General features: G+C 38.7%; 1 protein-coding gene across 5 annotated transcripts in view; it reads right to left on the reverse strand.

Moving 5' to 3' along the window:
• rmdn3.L (regulator of microtubule dynamics 3 L homeolog) overlaps positions 1-23,053 on the reverse strand; it is a 74,706-nt gene that overhangs the window by 14,283 nt on the left and 37,370 nt on the right. For all 5 annotated transcript variants that reach the window (XM_041573389.1, XM_041573393.1, XM_041573391.1 and 2 more), the window contains 6 exons: positions 21,706-21,895; positions 19,683-19,848; positions 16,649-16,792; positions 11,478-11,760; positions 9,239-9,341; positions 6,130-6,190 (listed from right to left, as the gene is read on the reverse strand). In XM_041573389.1, coding sequence (XP_041429323.1) covers positions 6,130-6,190; positions 9,239-9,341; positions 11,478-11,760; positions 16,649-16,792; positions 19,683-19,848; positions 21,706-21,895 — 947 coding nt within the window. The remainder of the gene's footprint in view (positions 1-6,129; positions 6,191-9,238; positions 9,342-11,477; positions 11,761-16,648; positions 16,793-19,682; positions 19,849-21,705; positions 21,896-23,053) is intronic.

The raw sequence follows: 23,053 nt of genomic DNA on the forward strand, positions 1-23,053 counted from the left end.
ATATCTATAGTAGATCCTCAAATGTCTAGCAGATTCATGGCACTATTTCTCAAGATTAATCTCTTGTAGGCCATTCTTATTTTTGCACCAGAAGTCAATGGTAGCAGTGGCAAATTAGCACTATTGACTGAAATGCTGCTCTCTCTGGCAACCTTGCAAATGCCATATCAATGGCTCTCTACATGTTAAACTTCAGGGCAATGGATTTCCTTTGACCTACAATCAGTCCTCTGGTTCCTCATAACAATCAAAAAAAGAGACCTGGTGCAAAAAGGATTGATCAAGAACTTGTCTACTTTTATTCATTTTACTTTATTTTCTACAAAATTCAAACCAACCTGAATGTGGCCCTATTTTCCCTGTCAAAAAGAAAAGGGTTAAAGAGAAAAAACAAAAATGAGTCAAAGTTGTGCTGAAGACATACTCTTTGGATTCCAGTTGGTGACAATGCACTTCCCGTATGGTTTTAACAAACAGGACCAAAGCCAAGAGAAATAAGTAACAGCATCTGGTGCTGTTGGCTGGGACAGTATGCAGTCTTCAGTCCTACCAGAGTATTTAGAAACCACATTACAGAAACAACACCTAATTCCACTAGTATGTTAACGAGCTTAGATTCTAAATTGTGCCTTGCAAGTACTTGCAGTGAAATGTATTGCAGATTGTTAAGTGCTGGAGTCAATTATGTAACTTTTCCCCAGTTCTGTTGACCTTGATGATTATGAGAACAAAAAAAAAATGAACAGAAGGTTATAGAAGTAGCAATTAAGGAGACACTAGACCACAAGTGTTTCTCTGTAGGAAAACCACAGGAAGTAAGCAGACCAGTATCTGATTAAGTATCAAAAATAAACACAAGGACAACCATTTCCATTAGTCAGCAGCACACAATAAGGCTAAGAATGACGGGGCCGAAATCAGCCTCCTGAAATCTGCAGGTCGATTTTGCCCCTACCTTGAGCAGTTTTCTCCTTCTTCATTTGCGCCCAGAACCCTTGTTTCGGCTCCGGAGCGAATACACTCAGCGGATTTCGGCGATGAGACTTTGCATTTGGTGCTGAAATCCGCCGGGTGTGATTACTCCAAAGCCGACACAAGGGTTCCCGACGTGAATGAAGGAACATGAGACTTTGCATTTGGCGTTGAAATCCGCCAAGTGTGTTCACTCAGGAGCTGACACAAGGGTTCCGGACATAAATGAAGGAGGAGGATACAGCTCACGGTAGGGGCTGAGATCAGCTGCGGCTTTCAACAGGCTGATTTTGGTCCCGACAGGCCCTAGCCTGGACTCACAGAGAAGCCAATCATTTTCCTGTACATGCACAGATTTGGTATGGCCATTTGGCCGATCATGACCTCAGTACCTGACCATCTGGGTATTTATAGCACTATTGGTAGTGAGACAAGTCACAGATCCATTTAGATAACCAATGAATCTCTGATACTTGGCCAACATCCTTCCATCCATTTGACCCGATGGCTAGTAAGCTTAAAGGATTGCCCTTGAGATAACAGACTAAGGTCCAATGTATACAATACGAATAGTCTGATCAAAGCCGATTCACTAAGCGCTTCTCCAAATGGTTTCTAGGGATGCCTTTAAATGTACATTAAACTGCTGCTCCCCCCTCCCAAGTGAACCTGGTCTGGTAGCCACGCCCCATTTCCTTCACATGGAGATGCTCCTTTACAACGGCATGTGTAAGGCCATATTAAGTGTATATATGCAGAAAACAGATGGTAGCACCCTCTATTAGATGGAATATGAAAAACAAAAAAGTTGTGTGCAGGGTCAATGGCTATATAGGTAACATGAAGGAGAAAAAAAGAAAAAAGTTTGACCCATATATTTGCACCCCCCACTGTATCAGTCAACGGTTCCCACCATGCGAATACTATTAAAACGTAACCTTTAATTATCAAGAAAAAAATAGTGTCTAGAAAACGGCAAAGTTAAAATACCATTAGGAGAGCAAAGCTGAATTCGACTCAAAGGTCTCCAGCTTATAGACGGATTTCAGAGGATTAAAACACCAATAAGTGACTGTTCTCAAGTCACAAAACTGCATATCCTTTATTCTGGGGTTTTGGGTAATTATTGCGGTATTGGGTATATACAGATGTTATAGGAATCAGACCCTATTAGTTGTACATTAGTGTCAGGGAGCTGAGGTCGCAAACATGAACAGAGACAGAACCCAGTCCTCTGCACATACAGAGCCGTATATATGAATCAGTGCTGCCAATGTCTTGTTGATCTCTTAAGCAACAAAATGCAGCTCCCTAATGCGAGTGACAGGTGAGTGTGTGAAAGCTGGCCCTCTATTCCACTCACACCGTTACCTAATCTCAGGTCCGAACTGGGAGTCATAATAGGCCCTGGCATTTCAAGTACGCAGAGGCCCAAATAGTCCTCCACCAGCCCACTAAATAGCGACTGTCTATGGGACCTTACAGCAGCCCCTCTGGCATTTGCCAGAACCCACATATTACCAGTCCGGGCCTACCTAAGATAGTAAAGACATCTCAGATGTCATTCCCGGAATTAACGGAGTCCTGCCTGCAACCGATTCTGCAGAGTTCAGCCCCAAAACGACACAAGAACTGCCCGCATCCACCCTTCCAAAGTATTCCCATCACCCTTCCTAATAAACTAAAAACTATCGGCACCTGACGTGTGTTTCACTCACTATACGCAAGCTTTGTCAAAAATATGGGTCAAACTTTTTCTTTTCTTCTCCTTCATGTAACCTATGGCCATATTTAATGAGGAGTAGAATTTGAAATATTGGTAAAGATATAACTGGGCTCATCTATAAGTTGATGGAATCCAATTACAAAGCCATGTAATCAACTAAAAGTGGCTCAAATGCCATCGGTTTAAAATGTGTAATAATCATCACAACTACACAATCATCAGTCTATGTTTGGGCCCCTAACAAGCAGCATGGATGCTCAAACCCTGGAGCGATCATGAATTTCCTTAGGCTGTTGGTGGAGTTCTCAGAGGTGTAGTTCAACATCAACAAGGCTGAAGGTTGCTTGTATCTGCTTTGTTGAAAGCAAATATCTGGTTACTATGGGCTACTTGGGAGAGGGATTATAATGTAGCCCTTATTGAATGGACAAAGAAAAAGTAGCCTGCATTCTAATATTGTCAATTTATTAAGTAGGGGTAACCACAGTAACCCCAGTCAAGCCTGCTCTGCATTACAAAGACAAAGAGGAATGAAAAAAATATGTGTTGTGCTTCCAGATGGAAACACTATTACACGGGTTACAGGGCGCGCTTTGAATAAAGTTTATATTATTAAATGCTGCACTTTGGAGTGGATTGTACCACGGAATGCTGCTGTGAGACAAGCAATAAATTTGTGCCTCTTTATAAACTACAGGGGAGGTGGGAGACACTTTTCCTTAAGAGCAGCATCTGCTGGGAGGTGATGCTGGGGAGGTGGGATCCCTTTTCCTTAAGAGCTGCATCTGCTCCGAGGCGAAGGGGGATTGACGAGTGACATTTTAACAAGGACACAGAAGGTTTGCACGGAGCCATTTAAGCAGTAGATTCTTGTTACTGGTTTTCTAGAAATGTGCCAGACTTTTAACACAGTTTCTGTTTCTTCCAGATGCCTCTTTAACTTTAGTGGAAGGACTTGCACCTTTTCATACTTATGTAGCAACGGGGACAGACTTTGAAGCAATGTGGTTATCAAAAATAACCAATTATGCTCTGTGGCAGCTTATTATCTTTCATTTATATAGTGGTAGCATATTACTCATTTCTTTAGAGATAACACATCATTTACATCAGCCTCTGCCCCACTCTAAGGTACCTATCACATACACTATAGATAACTTTATCAGGAACTAATTAAACCGCCTGTATATTTTTGGAGTGTTGCAGGAAACCGGGGTTCTCAAAGAATAAAAAAAAAAACATGCAAGCCAGGAGAGAACATCTCAATCGACTCTCTTTAAAGCTGACCATAGACGCAAAGATCCGATCGTACGAATCATCGTTTACCATTCATTAACCATTCCGATCAAATAAAGTACAAAAGAACAGATCAGCCGATGTTCTGCCCCTAACAGCAATCGTACGAAAATTATGTCCGACCAAACCTAGCGACAGTCTCCCTCTGAAAAACGTACCATCGGCAATACACGCAGAGATAATACCCACAGCCGACAGAAATCTTTTAACCTGTCCGATCGACCCAAACGACCGATCTCCGCCGAACACACGGTCCGAAAATCATACGAATCCTCGATTCTTTGCGTCTATGGCCAGCTTAACCCTTTATTTTGTCTTTCTCAGGGTCAGTGAGACTCAACAAACTAATAACAGTTTTAATTCCAAATGAGAAAACTGCAGAATTGAGCTGCCCAACATTCCCATATACTTCCACTGAAATGAATGTATTAACCAAGCTCAAGAAGTCCAGTAACAGAATGCTTCCATGAATGAAATAATAGTGTGCCTCATTGGGCAGAATTATCTCAGCTCCTCTGAGCTCCCCCCACCAGTTGTTCAGATGACAAAACAGGAGAAAACTGATAAACATCAAAAAAATCTGTGTGAGAAAGTCTTTTTTGGCACGAAATTTCCCTTTTAACTTTTACAACGATCCTTTAGTATGATGTTGACAACAGTTTTCAAAGTCGGGGTCAGTGACTCTCAACGAGCAGATAGCTTTTTCAATTGCAGACATAAAACAGGCAGCCTAGTAATTCTAATAAATGAAAAACTATACAAAATACATGAAGTCCAACTGAAAAGTTGCCTCAAATGCATCCATGTACCATATGTTAAAAGGTAACATAAAGGTGAACAATTCCCTTTAACCCGGTAAGGGATAGGGGCCTACTGTGTTAAATTTGTTTAAAAAAAAGTAGAGTATTATTTTAGTGATCATATCCGTGCTCAGATATATAAAGGGCTGTCAGATGTAATAAAAAAACATCCCATGACTGCAGCTGGACACTGAAGGGAATTGGGGTAATTAAAACCATAGAAAGAAGAGTCCTAAAGAGAAGAAAAAAAAATAAATAGAGCTTGTGAGTGCATTTGTTCAGTAGTGTTCTGAATCTGGGAGGGATTCTTCAGTTTTTTTTTATTATTGTCTCTTATCTAACTGCAGCAAGTGCTTTTAGGGCTCATATACAAAAAGTACAATTTGCAAAAAAGGCACAAAGTGCAATGTGTATTTATTACTTAAGCATTCCATAAAAATTAGGTTTTATATTTTATACTTACAGATGCTGTATGTTGTTTTTTTTTTTTTTAACATGCTGATTCCTATTTTTCACTTACAAAATTAAATGTTGTTTGGCCAGGGGTGCCCATAACCTTTGCTTTCACCAAACAAGATAAAACTGTATATAGTCCTAAAACTTTGCAGTGTGAAATTAAGGCATACGAGTCACACTAGTGGTGAAGGATTGTCTCCAGCTGTTTGAGAGAAAGCCCACCGGGGGAGCGCTCATACAATGAGTTCTCATCTCCATGTCTGCATGCATCAGATCGCTTGCAGTAGGAAGATACATAAAGAACATTGACTAAATTTATTTTGGAATATCTCTGGAATTTTACCAACCCCCCCCCAAAAAAAAACAAATGCATTCTCAATAATTGAGTCTACTACAGAACATACTACAGAACAGCCGAAGCATGGTGTGAAATCGCATCTAGTAACGCCTGATCCTGTTACATAGCAATAACATGGCACAATATTCAGGGTAGAATATGAAACTTAGCAAGGAATGGCAGTACATAGCTCTCCATTGACTGCCAGCAATAGAATGCACTGCAATAGCAGAGATGAAAAAAAACACAGAATCCAAGAAATTTTCTGTCTCCGTTTTACAAGTTACAGGCATCCTGTCAAAATTGCCAGAGCACCTAATTAGCTGGCTGAGTCGCATAACAAAACACCCTTATCTGGATGAGCTGTCTGTTACCCAAGCACACACTCCTTGCAAAAGAAAACAATGACATCTGTTGGGAGAGCAAGAACAGATGAGGCTTTTTCAAGAAGTGTGTGGGCAGTGCACGGCTAGTGCTGTACAATGTCTGCGGTGGGATGAAGAGTCGCAGATGACCTTGAACCGTAGGAAATTGATACGTACCATTTGTGGCATTCAGCATTTTGGTCTCCTTTCTGAAGAGCAGCTTCTGCCTCTTCTTTCCCTGCAGATAAACCAGATATGCTGTTATTAGTCCCAAGCACATGTTTTTTTTCTGCCTTGAAGGTACTGTACTAGGAGCTAAAGCCTGTGTACAACATCATCTGAACACACAAACTCAAACGGTATCTTTCATCCAACTGGTAAATATATATACAAGAATGGGATACCTAGTTCAGGTTAAGCTTGACCTATGTCTCGCTGCAATGTCTGCTGATGTGATGTTGTGGTAGCCTGCCACATACATGGCAAATACCATTGCTTTCAACTGTGCCAATCAAAATCTGCCAATAGGCTACTGGTTTTGAGCACTTTGGATGCGGCATTATATTTGTGTTTTATCACAGGTATGGGATCTATTATCCGGAATGCTTGGGACCAGTTTTTTTCTAGATAAAGGTTCTTTCTGTAATTTGGATCACCATATATTAAATGTGCTAACAATCATTCAAACATTAAAGAAACCCAACAATATTGTCACCAACATGGATTCAAGCAACTAAGTTACCATAAAGTATATGACAGAGAAAAAGGAAAGAATGGAGATGGCCTTCCTGTATTTCAGAGCTTCCTTATTAATGGATTTCCACATAAGGGATCCCAAGCCTGCTGCCTGAGGCCAAATCCCTGACGACTACCTTCTATAAGAAATGCCCAAAAAGTGCCTGTTCAATTGATGTTACGTTACAATTACCTAAAGTAGTTTAAGGCAACTCTGCAAGAGAGAATGGATGATGATTTCTGATGATTTGGCTACACTTGTTAGGCTACTAAAAACCCAACAGACAAAGTGTCCAATCTCATGGGTGCCAGTGTTTTGACATTTTTTTAAATCAGGGGTGTCCAAAAAGTAGATCGGGATCTACCATTAGACCAATCGCCGCGACTTTTCTCCCCTCGCTCTGGGCCTGGCTAAAATGAAAAATCGCCTGCGCTAAACACACGCGTCGATTCGTTTTCTGAAGTCGCCTCACGAGGAAACTTCGGGCGACTTCGGAAAACGAATCGCCGCGTGTGATTAGCGCAGGCGATTTTTCATTTTAGCCAGGCGCAGAGCGAGGGGAGGCATTCGGGGAAGATTGGTCATGGAAAGTCGCGGCGATTAGTCAGTAGATCTCAAGACACTGTCAACAAACCGCTTGTCTATATCACCCTCCTGTTTCATTCTTTTCATGCACATATTTATTATGTTAAGGTTACATAAGAAATGGTTGCTTTTTAAATATAGCAATATAAATTCTCTTATAAATCAATATAATATTTAAGTAATATTTTCCATGGAAGAGAATGCTAACAATGATATTATGGATGTAGATCATAATGGGACAACATCACTAAAAGTAGACCTCACATTAGTAAAGTATGGGCACCCCTGTTTTAAATAAATAAAGAGAAATTCAAATGAATTGTGTTCCTACTTTGTATATTTGTGGGATAAATCCAGGCAAAATTTTGCAGCTTCAATTGACTGCCTGGATTTATCCCACAAATATACAAATTTCCTTGATTTATCATTTGGGATACTAACACAGAGTAACCCGTGGGATGAACAAAACCTTCCTCTAAGGTGAGATACAGTTGTACCTAGTGAATTGAACTGGGTTCCTACTTTGCTGCAAATGGATTAAAGCTGAGGGTATGACTCAAAATACAGTTCAATTGTTCTTTTTCTATTGTTTGCCTTTATTACAATAAAATACACAGCAAGACAAAACTTCAACCAGATTATATGAAAAATATGTCAGAGAGACTGAGCCCTGCGTGTAGGGAGCAATAATGTATCTATGCCATGCCTCATGTTTCCTGATAAACTTCTCACTGGCCCGAACCTGGCAAATGTCTCTGGTTAAGTGATTCCATGTGCCTGTGTATCTTTCCCTAACAAACATGAAACATTTTTATTATACACGAGACTACAAAATGTTCTACTTAAATGACAACCCCTAAAGCACCCCAACTTGCAATCAGCAATTTGGACTACATTTATCTTTAGCAGACAATCCTCTTTTAAGAACAATCCTCTTCCAGAACAAAACTCTAAAAGGACAAGCAATATATATATATATATATATATATATATATATATATATATATATATATATAGTAGAAAAGACCACCAGCAACACCGATATATTTTGTGCAAAAATTCAAGTGTATTGAAAATGCATTTACAGCCAACGTGACGTTTCGGTCCTCTCAGGGACCTTTCTCAAGGCCAATAGTTGCCCAGCTTAAATATATTGCAATATATGGACAAACAATCCCTGTTTTGTTTAAAGGGTAAGGCATTTTTCAGTAGCAGTATGCACAAAATGTCTCTGTCTTAAATATATTGATAATGGGTTGAGTGCAGAGGAATCTTGTATTTGTCTATATGTATTTTGTGGTCACAGCCTCATTGCACCCCCGCCTAATGATTTTAAAAACTAGTGGTGAGCACAACTTTCCCTTGTTTGTTATAGTTCTACAAGAGCAGTGACCAGCTCCATGTTGTAGCTCCCACCCTCTCCAATTATAGTCAGGTGATCCCACTGGTGTCTAATAAAAGGGCAGCCAAGTTTGGGAGTTTTACTTTGAAAGCAGCTAGTAAGTTGCAGGTAAAACGTATTCATCCCTTTTATAAAATGTATAATTAAACCATAGAATTCTTAATGAATCAGATGAAAATTGAGCATAGGACTGGCCAGATATGGGATGACTTTGACGTAGTTGGCCAGCTTAAATATATTGCAATATATGGACAAACAATCCCTGTTTTGTTTAAAGGGTAAGGCATTTTTCAGTAGCAGTATGCACAAAATGTCTCTGTCTTAAATATATTGATAATGGGTTGAGTGCAGAGGACTCTTGTATTTGTCTATATGTATTTTGTGGTCACAGCCTCATTGCACCCCCGCCTAATGATTTTAAAAACTAGTGGTGAGCACAACTTTCCCTTGTTTGTTATATATATAATATATATATATTGACAGAATGGTTTCTAAGTTCCCAAACACATTGCATTTAGTGATTTCCCTTAATAAATGAAGTAAATAAGTAGTATTTTATTTACCTTCACTGGCGAAGGATTTCTTTTCTTGCGCATCTTCTGCAATGGTGCACATATCGCTGTATGACCGTGCCAAACGCCAAAGAAACTCTTGATGGTCTCCATACTTGAATAGAAAAAAAAATAAATCATTGAATTGTATAATAATAAATCTGTATTACAAACAGACCAGACAGGCATATGTGTACGTTGACTAATTACCTCTGGTGTAACAAGGCTTCCAATCCATAGCAACATACATAAAAAAATCACAAACTTTGCCCTGCACCCTTGCCCTACTCAAAGCACAAAAGAGGTACATATTGGGGGTGGCATAAGCAGACCTAGGAATGCAATCATTCTCAAAAAAATTAATTACCAAGGATATCAGGACCTGTTGGTGGCACCTTTGCATTATTTAGTAATGCTTTTCTTGGTTTTGAACCAGGCACATAAAGTATGTAATAACAAAGCAACAGACAAAAGCATATTGAAGGTCTAGCTACATCAGACGGGGCATGCTGCAACGTCTTGAATCCATAAGACTAGTAAAATATCAAGACAGATGACTAATTCCAGGTTAGTTCACCAAGCTAAGGATGGGAAAGTCAGGAAGCCCTTTAAAAGTTCATCTTAAAGGATGAGTAAATGTAAAATTGATAAGGGTGCTATTCTAAAAACTTTTGCAATGTACATTCATCATTTTTTTTTTTTTTTAATTCCAAGATATTAAGGGAAACATGTACTGTTAACGTGAATGAATTTTGTTACAACACCGCCACCTGCTGGTCATTTTCTAATCATTCTGACCACCAAGAAGTCAAGGAAGTTGTTAAGAGAAAGAAAGAGGCTGCTGTTCTTCTGGTTAAGAAAAAAAATAGAAATCTTTCTAAAGTCCATCATTACATAAGCCCATGACTGTTCAGTATCTTGCCTTAAAAGTCATACAGAGATCTTTCCCACCTATTAGAAAGGACAATAGTATCCAAACTACAAATAATTACCTATTAACATATTAAAACGTTAGTAGAGACGGCAACTATTTGACAACGAAAAAGGCCTATCCATGGAAAGAACCAATGAGCTGATGATTTTGGTGTAATGGCTACAGACCAGACAGGCCAACAGAAGAATGAGTATTTGTGTAGGACTGGCTAATTCTGCCTCTCTGTAGAATATCCCACAGAAAAAGACATAGCTTGCACTATAATGGTGCAAAAAAGCACTGGAAGCTTGTTGGTTGACTTGGGTGAATTTCTGCAAGCAGGTTTGTACCAGTCAACACTGTAACATTCCAAACTTGAAAGAGGCAAGAAAGAAAGGCAACTAGTTAAAGGAATTGTATGAAAGAAAGGCAAATAGTTAAAGGAATTGTTTAGTATAAAAACTGGGTAATAGATAGGATGTGCAAAATTAAAAATGTTTTCAATATAGTTAGTTAGTGAAACATGTAATGTATAAATGTTCAAAGGAGAAAAAAGAATGACCCCCAAATTGCACCACCCCATTTATAATTCAGTGAGTCCCATGACAGGAGCTAAAACTTAACCTTTATTTGTTTTAATTAAAATAAACCAAAGGTGAAAAATCACGAACGATTAAAATTACGAAAAGGAGGAGCGCATCATTAGCTGCATTCAGTAGTATACTCCCAATGCTTAGAAGATAGATCGTATTCAACCAGATAAGGTCATGTAAATCATATCATTAATGGGATAAGCTACGGGAAGTTCTGGTGGCAAAAGGCAACAGTAGTGGTGCTCAATTCCCCAAAGGGTTAATACACTAGTAAGTGCCAAAATAATTCATCCAGCTGCATGCCGAGGATCAATTGCAAACTCACTATACAGTTATGTCCCATGTGGCCCTCCTTAAAGTCGCCGACTAACTCAGAGTTACAGAGCTGCAAAGCAGGAAGTTGTGTTGTTATGTTAGACATCCAGTCACATTTTTGGCTAACTATCTACATTGAAAACATTTTTAATTTTGCACATCCTATCAATTTACCCAGTTTTTATTTTTATACTGAACTGTTTCCTTTAAAAAAAAAAAAAAAATTATTGAATGCGTGCTTTCTCTTTAAACCCTGTCATCTGCAAGTGGAGTAAGGAAAGATTTTATTGTTCCCGTCTTTCATTAATTATGGCCTAGCAAACTTTTTGGCAAGCAAGAATTGGTCTGTCACGAGCAAGACCAGTTTAACCACTATACCAAGAGAATTGTAAAACAAAAAAAAAATTAATTAAAAAATATATATACATACCAGCAATTTATTATTAAGCAAGAGTTGGAATCCTTCCCTTTGCTGCTCAGTGCTTCCAGAATGTAGTTCATCAGATTTCTGTAGCAATAGTGTCAGCTCCTCATCTACAGGGTCAGTGGCGATGGTTGTGGCTTCATCATCATCATCATCATCTGTGACCAGGTCCACCGAGTCCCTGCGCATGGTCCGTATAGTCTCACAGCTTACTTCATCCTCTTCCTCTGCCTCACTTGCTCTGCTGCTTTCACGCTCAAAATCTGATTCAGCGTATGCAGTACTGTAGCTAAGAAGGCACAGAGGGTGTTTAGAATCTGATGCTGCACAAATTCTTCCTTGGAGCATACATATCATATTATCTCTCAGTATCTATCTATCTATCTATCTATCTATCTATCTATCTATCTATAAAAGTCCAAAGTATTCACACTCAGTCCAATAGATTCAATTTTGGGTGCTTGGTCAATTATATGTATACAGTAGCAAGACTGATCTGTACTCCAGTTATTTTATCTTTTATTGTGCATCACAAGGTTTTTTTTAGTAGATTTAAGATATGGAAATCCAAATTATGGAAAACTTATCTGGAAAACCCCAAGTCCCAAACATTATGGATAACAGCTCCTGTACATATATCACATACAGGTATGGGAGCCGTTATCCAGAATGCTCAGGACCTGAAAGGAGTCTTTCCGTAATCTGGATCACCATACTTTAGATCAGCTAAAAAAATCAGCTAAAAAACACATAATTACAGATAAAGCAAACCCAATATAATGGTTTTGCCTCTAATAAGGATTAATTATATCTTAGTTTGGGTCAAGTACAAGTTACTGTTTTATTATTACAGAGAATAAAGAATTCATTTTTTAAAATTAGAATTATTTGATGAAAATTGAGTCTGTGGGAAAAGGCCTTCCCATAATTCAGAACTTTCTGGGTTAACAGATCCCATACCTGTATATATACCTGTATATAAAGTGCACACATTTGGTTGGTCTGATTAGCCAATTTCAACTATGCCTCCTACATCTGGGCCTGTATGGCCAAATTGTGTGGTAATTTAGGGGCAGATTTATTAAGGATTGAATTGAAAATTCAAATTCGAATTTTCACATTTTTTTTTCATGGTCTAAACTGTCAAATTCGACTAGTGAATTATCCAAACTCAATTAGAATTTTTAAAAGAAAATCAAATTTGATTTTTGAAATTTATCAAACTCTGGAACTTTGAGACTTCAAATTTTAATATTCGCTACCTAAAACCTGCCGAATTCATGTATAAGTCAATGGGAGCGTTCCAGTGAAGATTGAAGATGTCTGTAGCCTTCCTGACATTCGAGTTTTTTTTGGAGGAAAAACTTGATTCAACATTGGTCGAATTCGAATCAGATTCGATTCTAGTTTTCGGGTCGGTAAAATTCGTCCGAGTTTTAGATTTTAGATTCGATTTTTTTTAATAAATAACCCCCCAATCAAAAAATGTTATCAAATTCATTCATTTAAAAAAGAATTCGAAAATTCGACTCTTGATAGATCTGCACACTAGACGGTGTCCGTATAGGTCAGAAAAAAGTAGCAAAATACATTCTAGATTGTGTTTGTCAACTGCTAACAGCCTGCTTTGCACAGAAACAGCTAAGATACCTCCTAATACCAAGATTAATTGATGAATGCCAAAGTCAACTTGATAATAATTTTAATAACAGCGTATGACTAGTATTTTAAGAGGCATGTGTGCCAAGCGAACAGGGTACCAGCTGAAGCCAAACATCTGGCATTCATTTTTTTTCTCAGAGTGTTGTTTTTGTTAAAATGCTTGGATGACTTGCGTCCGGAATTATTAATCAGCGGGATACATTAACCTTGCGTCTCCTCTCCAAATATAAACATTAGTCACAATCTGCGCTGATTCTAAACACTTTCCAACAGTTGAGGGGGGGGGGGAATAAAGCTATTTATAAAGAACGGCAAATTTAAACACCCTTTCACTGCAAAGGAGACAGCGTAGGTTCTGGTCTCTACATGCTGCTAGACTACAAATCCTGCATTATTCAGCATACAGATATGCCGGGAGTTGAAGTTCAGCAATGTCAGGGGACCCAAAGTTATGAAACGAGGGCACCGAATAAGCAAACCTACGGATATTAGAAAAGTATCGATGTAATCCACAACACATAGGGAGTTATGCAGATGTTTGCCCTGTCCCTCAACCCTCTCTGCGAACAGAGCTTGAACAGGCCGATACGCTTAAAATAATGGTTATATCTTACTGAATTAAGACAAACATTTCCTGTTAGTGCTACGGCATATGTTGGCGCTTTATAAATATGTGTTAATAATAATAAGCCCCACAACACTTCAGGGGAAGTGCACTGCCAATTGAGTTGTTACAATTTCTTACAGACCTTTGGCCTGCAAAGTGCTGAACAGCAGCATTTCTTTGCTTTCCTGCAGGCTATTTCAGACATGGGAATTAAAAAATAATGCGTATTCTATTGTTTGGCATTAGCTAAACGTCAAAAGATATTAAACTGTTGAAACAGCCTCGAGGGACCATCCTGTAAGACAAGGAAGCAAAAAATTAACCTCTTTGCAAGAATATGAGCCAAACCAAATGTTCAACTTAGTTTGCTTTGGAGCCAGTATATTATTAAAGCCCTCCCTCACTTACTTTTTTAATATTCAAGTTGTTTTATTTCCAGTTTTACCTCTCAGCAAACAGACTACACTTGGCTAGCAGAAGATCCCCAGTTGACTGCAAGTCATACAAGACCACTTTTGGACCACATTTAATTGGCAACCAGCCCAGAAACAATATTTGTCAGGCTAAAAGTCATTTTTCTCTTAGCTAGAAAATAAAAGCAAAATAAAGGCATTGTTCACCTATGATTCATTTTTAGGGGGTTATTTATGAAAGGTCGAATTTTAGAGTCTTTTAGACCTCGAATGAACTAACGACTGCCATTGTTTCTAATTTAAGAAAAAACTTGATTCTGCGAGTTTGGGGTTAACAAGCCCAAAGACTCAAACTGATTGAGGGTCATTTATTAACACTGGGCAAATTTGCCCATGGGCAGTAAACCATGGCAACCAATCGAATTGCTGCATTCATTGTTCTTTTTATGGCCGAAACCCTTGGAAAAAACTCGAAACATCATGAAGGCTAATTTCAAATGGTTCAAGAGGCCTCTGCCATTGACTTCTATATGACATGATTGGATAAGTAATAACAAGTTATAATAACTATGCATTTTGTAGCCTTACACAGCATTTGTTTTTAAGATGGGGTCGGTGACCCCCATTTGAAAGCTGAAAAGAAGAAGGTGGCATATAATTGAAAAGTTATAAAAAATAACGAAGACCAATTGAAATATTGCTCAGAAATAGCCATTCTATAACATACTAAAAGTTAACATAAAGGCTTACAGTTTAATCTGATGTTCTTCTAGGTAGAGACATATGCTGTCCATGTATGGCCAATTCAATCATTCTGGTTGATTATTTGGAGGAAATCAATGCAATAAATGGTGCTTCAGTCAGGTACTATAGGCAAAATTCTACTGCATCCTCCTGGTATATACTAGAGGTTATCATATGATAGCAAATGCAAATGGCTACTGTAATTTACTGGCAAAAAAAGTGTGTATTTATAGAGACACATAGCCTCTGATAAATATTCTGTAACCCCTATTAGAAGTGGATACTATGCTTTGTTTATCTTTTTTTTCTTATAGTTTGAGATACAAAAAGGTTTAAAAGGCAAATGCGTTGCGTGACATTTTTAAAAACACCCTGGCAATAATGCTCTCACATCAAAATTCATTGGATCAGCCAAATGGCAAACACATGCATTGTGAATGGGTGTAAAAAGGCCAAACAACATTTCTTTTGTTGGAAAAAGAGCGTTAACTTTCCATGAGTATTGATTGCAATGCAAATGTAATGATTACCACAACACTTGGCTGAAAGACACTGCGTTTTAAAGATGGCAATCCTCACAAAAAAGCAATGCATCATTACTTAGTGCACAGAACCTTATTACAGGTATGGGATTCGTTATCCGGAAACCGGTTATCCAGAAAGCTCCGAACTACTGAATGGCTGTCTCCCATAGACTCCATTTTATCCAAATAATCCAAATTTTTGAAAATGATTTCCTTTTTCTATGTAATAATAAAACAGTATCTTGTACTTGCTCCAAAATAAGATAGAATTATTCCTTATTGGAAGCAAAACCAGCCGATTGGGTTTATTTAATGTTTACATGATTTTTTAATAGACTTAAGTTATGAAGATCCAAATTACGGAACGATCCGTTATACGGAAAACCCCAGGTCTCGAGCATTCTGGAAAACAGGTCCCATACCTGTATTAGTAGTGCCCTGTGTTAGAGTCCTGCACCAGGTCAGGTACCCATGGAATACCCGCAAAGTGGTTGGGTTTTGCAGAAGGTCCCCGATTCCCTGACATGCGACTAAGGAGCAGGACTGATCTCTACTACCCTCCCCTGTATTTTCTGCAATTTTCTTCCCTTGCCCTGCTGATCCGGCACCAGAATCACGTCATTTCTAGATTCGCAGGTTCCAGGTGGGAGGTAATTTAACTGAGTCAGGTAGCGCTTCTGGGCAGGGGGACATATTGCATGGCGGATGCGGGTCGGGATACAGGTCTGGATCTATCAGGCTAGATGCTGCAGGACTTTACTTGGTGTCATGTTTACGCAATTACGTCAATGTAATGATGCAATCAATCATGGGGACTGAAAGTCCATTGTAAGCAAATAATTCCGATTTTTTTTTCTGTGATAATAAAGCAGTAGCTTGTAATTGATCCCAACTAAGCTGCATGAATCTATATTGGTGGTAAAACAATTATATTGGGTGTATTTAATGCTGAAATGATTTTAAGATGACATGCTTTAGGTACAGTGATCCAAATTACAGAAAGATCACTTGTCTAGAAAACGAGATCCCAAGCAGTCCACATAATAGATCTTATACCTGTACAGAGTTCATTTTAGAAAAGCCTGAGGCTATGACCAAAAAAAGTTGTAGATGGTTTATTTATAATTTTGTGTTAAAACTACAAATAAAAAAAAGGCTGCATCAATTATAATGCAAAAAAAGAGGAAAACTTACAATGTTTTACCGTTACAATGTGTTTCAACTCACCCTCCTTCACTCTCTGCATCCGTGTGTGCTGCACCAGAGGTAGCTGTGAAATAAATGGAGCTGGACCCTGTAGAATCCGTCCTCTCTCTGTGGGGCAGGAATCTCCGCCGACGCAGAGTCCTTTGGTTTTCCTCCAGGTGTGTTCTAGTAGCAAAATAAAATTAAAATAATACTGAGAAAACAGTTTCAGTGGATCTATCTATCTATCTATCTATCTAACTATATGCTGTGAAAGGCTTTAGCACACACTTCAAAAGTTACATACCTGGGTGCAATTGAGAAATCAAATATCCAAAGGCAGAAAAAGCTGAAGCACACCAGGATTTTCTTCAAAAAGATAAAGTGTTTATTACATCAACGTTTCGGCCCTCGCATGGGGCCTTTATCAAGATACAAACATGCACAAGATAGCTGGGTGAGTCTTTAAAAAGCTTTCACTTGTGCATGTTGTGCATCTTGATAAAGGCCCCATGCGAGGGCCGAAACGTTGATGTAATAAACACTTTATCTTTTTGAAGAAAATCCTGAGAGAGAGAAATATATAAATAAATAATTTTTTATATATATATATATATATATATATATATATATATATATATATATACAAAAATGCGTGTAGTCCGCACACCATGAAGTGGAAATAACCTGGGTGCTAGTCCAAGTGAAGAATGTGTAGCAAGCATAGGATGACAGCACTCCAAGGATTTAACAAGCAGAGTATAGTGTCAAAAATAGAATAGGTTTATTAGATCCGACGTTTCAGTTCCTCACAGGAACTTTCTTCAGGGAATACAGAACACAGTGCACAGTGGAACGCTTAAAACAACAATTTGGCGCCAAGCAGGGTTGCTAGGCAACAGTAAACAACGTGAAGGACACCACGGGACCCCAACCGTGTGGGGAAATATTTGGAGATTAAAAGCACATACAGGTGTGGAGTAAAATCTCAGACCTATTCACAATGATCGTGCGCCAGAAATGTCAAGAAGCCAGAATGATATCGCGTATAATGCAGAGAGCATGGGGGCGTGTCGTACAGCCCATATATGGACCTGCAGAGGTGGGTGCGGTCATTCACCACACAGACGTCAGTGAGGCGGTGCGTATTGACACGCATGGTGGGAACTCCCATCGGTAGCTTGGCCCATCTCCCCTAGCAACGTGCGACGGCTTTCATAAATAGAAAGGCTGGGACCCAGTAGTATAGTGGCTGCGCCGCACATAGGTGCGGTGCTGCGCACATCTCTACCATTGGTCCGTGCTTATAGGTATGCGGGACACTGTGGCCCCCCGAGGACTTAACGAATTACTGCCCTTGGGATGCTTCATTTGATTCTTATGATGTACTATATTCTGTGTTGATGCATTATATCCCTGTTAATGTAATTCTATTTTTGACACTATACTCTGCTTGTTAAATCCTTGGAGTGCTGTCATCCTATGCTTGCTATATATATATATATATATATATATATATATATATATATATATATATATATCCGCAAAGGAGGAGTACTCACACAAAAATATATATTTTGTCTGCCTGGTTTCTGACCCAGATTAGATTAGATTGGTACTTGGAATGGAATTCTATACCAGTCAGTTAGGCAGCTAACCATTAGTCTGTGTGATATGATGTAGGTAAAGATAGCCTCAAAGAGATTTAGGAAGGTGAACAGCCATTCATTTTTTATCCATCCTTTCGGTACATGGGCCAGTATAAAGGATTGACCAGTAAATTAATACCTCAAAGGACAAGTCAACCTCCAAAATTAAAATGTGCCCAATAAAAGAAAACAAAATTCTAAGCAACTTTCCCATATACATTTTTTAAAAAAAATTTCAGTGCTTTTAAAGTTATTTGCAAATAAACTGCTATTTAAAGCAGTATTTGTTTAACTCCTGGTTGATACTTTTTAAACAATGTTGCATAAGTCTTGGTTCCCCAGCAAAGACAGGTCTGTTAGGGCAGAGACACACGTGGAGTTTCGGGGAGATTCAGTCGCCCGATGACAAATCGCCTCTTCTTCGGGAGACTAATCTCCTTGAACTGCCTTCCCGCCGGCTATAATCCAAATCGCTGGTGGGATGGCACTCTAAGCGCTTTGTTTTGCAAAGTCGCTTAATGTTGCCTCACGAGGAAACTTAGGAAACAAATCGCTCAGAGTGCCATCCCACCAGCAATTTAGATTCTAGCCGGCGGGAAGGTAATGCGGGGAGATTAGTCGCCCGAAGAAGAGGCGATTTGTTGCTGGGCGATTAATCTCCCCGAATCTCCATGTGTATCTCTGCCCTTAATCAGCCACCTTGTCTTACATTGTATCAACCATCTGAGCCAGTGTCGGACTGGGACACCAGGGGCCCACCCAAAAACCTTAGACCAGGGGCACCATAATTCTTCCTTTTCACTCAACCTCTATTCACTTAGTCTCTTTTTTTACATAATATAATCTATTATTCCATCTATTTCGCCTCTTTGTTCTCATATAAATAGGGAATGGCCATGAAATAGGCCAAATGTTTAGCAGCATGAGGGCCCCCTGTCACCTGGGCCCACCGGGAGTTTTCCTGGTATCCCGACGGGCCAGTCCGACACTGGTCTGAGCCATCAGACAGAATAGAAAGGGACATACAAACACTGCTTTCAATAGCAATACATAAATAAATAACTGAAAAACCATAGAAGATGTGTAGTGAATGTATATTGCAAAGTTGCTGAGAATTATGTTTTTTCTTATTAGGCAAAAGGCTATTTCTTCAGTTGACAATCCCTTTAAGATATAAGAACTCAAAATTGTAAGCAACAAACAGACAGGGTCTTTATTGAGTCTGCTGCTCTTTATTGAGTCTTTAGAAGAGAATGAGAAAGGGTCTTGTAAAAAAAAAAAAAAAAAGATATGAAATACAGTAAATAATGATTAGGGCAAATGATGATTAGATGCAAAGCTGGACTTGGATATAGGATAGCTATCAATATAAACATTGGATTCATCTGGCACATTAATAAATTAAGACCTTCTTTGTCGACACCCACCTCACTTCTCCAACAATGTCCTCAGCTAGCCCGTGGAGACTGCTCCTGAGGGTTTCAACTTCCTGGCGCAACTCAACAATGCTACTAAGAACATAATCCAAGCGGTTCAGCAAATCCAGCTGCTCTCCACGTGACCCAGTAAGGATATCGGCCTCTCCTGGAATGGCTATATTTCAAGAAGTAGATCATCATTAGGAATACACAAAAAAAAAACAAAAAAACAATATGATATGTGCTGCACACAGAAAAGCACTGAATCTCTGCTTCCTGGACACAAATCAGATTCATGCCCCAGTCTGTGACTGACATTTTTTCATTTTAGATCTACAGACATTCAACCCCAATGAGCAGTAAAGAATCATAATACCAAACACAAAGCAGTGCTAAGCCATAAAGTGTGGAGACAGGTTGGGGGAACCAGTTAAACTAAGGCTTAACTAGACTGATGGTACATTAAACTGCATGCATAACATGGAGATCTTCCATTTACTATTTTATCTTAGAACTTCCACTGTTTCCTTTATTTGACTGAACAAAAGATTTAATAATGAAGGACGGTGACCTTGATTGTCTTATTGCATGAATGGAGTTCAAAAGTGAGGATCAGAAAAAATTATTTGGAAAATCCAATTAAGTACAGGTATAGGACCTTTTCTCAGGAATGCTTGGCATATGTGCTTTCTAGATAAGCTCCCCCCCCCCATTACAGGTATGGGACCTGTTATCCAGAACTGTTGGACCTGGGGTTTTCCGGATAATGGATCTTTTTTGGATCTCCATACCTTAAGTCTACTAGAAACCCCATTAAATAAACCAGAAATGATTGTTTTGTCTCCAATAAGGATTAATTATATCTTCATTAGAATCAAGTACAAGGTACTGTTTTGTTATTATAAAGGAAAACCTTTGTAAAAATGTGGATTATTTGGATAAAATCGTGCCTATGGGAGATGGCCTTTCTGTAATTCAGAGCAAAGGTTTCCAGATAACTGATCCCATACTTGTATTCCGATTACTGTACCACAACTGTACTAAAATGTTATATATAATATATATATATATATATATATATATATATATATATATATATATAATTTTTTAGTACAGTTGTGGTACAGTAATCTGAATACATATACCTATATATTTTGCTTCAATATGTTTTTTTAGTTAGTACAAGGAACTGTTATCACAAAAAAAGGAAAAATTTTTAAAAATAGTCAACGGTTTGCTTAAATATACTTTTGAGTTTGAAGTATTTAGTAGTACACTTAAGAAGGGAAGGCTTTATTTTCTCATTAATACAATGGTAGTTAAATGACTGATGGCACCAAAAAAATGTATATCGTTTATTTAAGGTTAAATGTTTCTTTTGAATGATAAAGCTGGCCAATAGATCCAAATCTCTGCTTGATATGGCCACGCAAGTGGTCAGTCAGTTGGGCCAGTCAGTGGTCGTATGTGGCATGCAGACTTATCAGGAGAGGAACACATCCACGGCCAGATGCAGCAGCCCACATGCAACAGGATTTTCAGCCTTCCTAATATCTGACTGGGTGCCCATCTTTCTGGCCCCATACATGGGCCAATATGATACAGATTTGGGCAGGAGTGGCTGAGCTGGCAGCCAATTTCAGCCCAACTGTATCCAACTTGAGTTCTAGTTTAATTGTTATGTGTTTGGTACCAGCTCTGCTGTGTTCTGACATTTTTTATCTGTTCGTCTCGAACAGATAGTTTACGGAATGGCCGTCTCCCATAGACTCAGGTATAATCAAATAATTACATTTTTTAAAAATGATTTCCTTTTTCTCTGTAATACCTGATCCAAACTAAGATATAATTAATCCTTATTGGAAGCAAAAAAATCCCATTGGGTTTATTTCATGTTTTTAAATGATTTTCTAGTAGACAAGGTATGAAGATCCAAATTACGGAAAGATCCATAATCAGGATAACCCCAGGTCCAAAGCATTCTGGATAACAGGTCCTATACCTGTAATAGTTTAACTATAAAATCCTTTACCTTGTAAGTTATTTGAAGTGTCCAATTCATCGCCCTTTTGTGAATAGTACCCATTCTGTTTCGAAGTCCATTTCCTGGTTTTCTTTCTGTTCCGCCGAAACACAATGTATATCACGGCCCCGGCAGCTGCTCCAACAACCAGCCCCAGTCCAATACGGTATGAAAGAATAAGTTTAGACATGGTTGCCTCCTGAAAGCCAATAAAAATAATATTGTTTTGGTAAAATGTTTATGTGTGCATCTATTCTCCATGCTCTTCTCATAAATAACATTTATGAGTAAAATACACATTTATTTACAGTAAAGACAAAAAGTAGTGGACAATGAAATGCAGAAGCCTGAATATTCAAACAATAATTAATCCCACATGTCACATGATCTTTGTTTTCCTTAGATCACTAAAGGACAAAATTTAAGGCAGAAACCCCACAAGAAAAGGTTGGTCCATTATATGTAAACGGGATTTAAAAGAGAACTAAGCCCTAAAAATGAATATGGCTAAAAATTCCACATTTTAATAAAAAGGTGATATGCAACTGAACATATAGAATATGGAAGTAACCTGCACTGCCCTTTAAATATATCTTGAATGCAAGAATGACACCATTCTGTTTATGATTGTAAAGTTTTTTGGTTTATTGTAAAAATGCAACTCAGCAATGTCAGAAAACTTACTATACTTGTAATGATACAGTTGCGCAATAAACAAATTGTTAAAAAAAATCCCACATTTTATATAATGAATTTATTGCACCAGCCTATGGTTTCAGCTTGTCAAGTTCAGATAGAAGCTCCTCTCGCACTTCCTAACCTACGTGTTGATTGCCAGATGCACGGTGACGAAGGGGTCGGCACCCTCCAACAGCAAGTAAGTAAGAAATCACTGGCACTCAAAGGGCAGGTGCAAGCAGGGACAATCCCTTGCGTTTATTAGCAGAAAATGCAACGTTTCGGGGTCAGGCCCCTTTATCGATAAAGGGGCCTGACCCCGAAACATTGCATTTTAAAGGTGTGGGCTAATAGACCACCCGCATTCCCGTTGGGGATAACAGTAGTTTTTTTTGTTTTTTGTTTTTTTAATGCCCCCGCCAGCGATACGCAGCCATGTCCAGTCACTCGCAAGCGCATAATTAAAATGTGCCACGAATTGCTCGTTATGCAAATGCGTGTGACGTCACATGCACATGTGAGCGACACAATATGGCTGCTCGCATCGGGTAGCGTTGCGCTGGCATTTTAAGAAAAAAAAAAAAAACAACTTTTATCCCCAACCGGAATGCGGGCTCTATTAGCCCGCACCTTTGGTTGGGGATAACATTTTTACCCAACAGGTGCCCTTAAAACATGT

The sequence above is a fragment of the Xenopus laevis genome, chromosome 8L, assembly GCF_017654675.1.
Source record: "Xenopus laevis strain J_2021 chromosome 8L, Xenopus_laevis_v10.1, whole genome shotgun sequence".
In the NCBI taxonomy this organism is placed as follows: Eukaryota; Metazoa; Chordata; class Amphibia; order Anura; family Pipidae; genus Xenopus; species Xenopus laevis.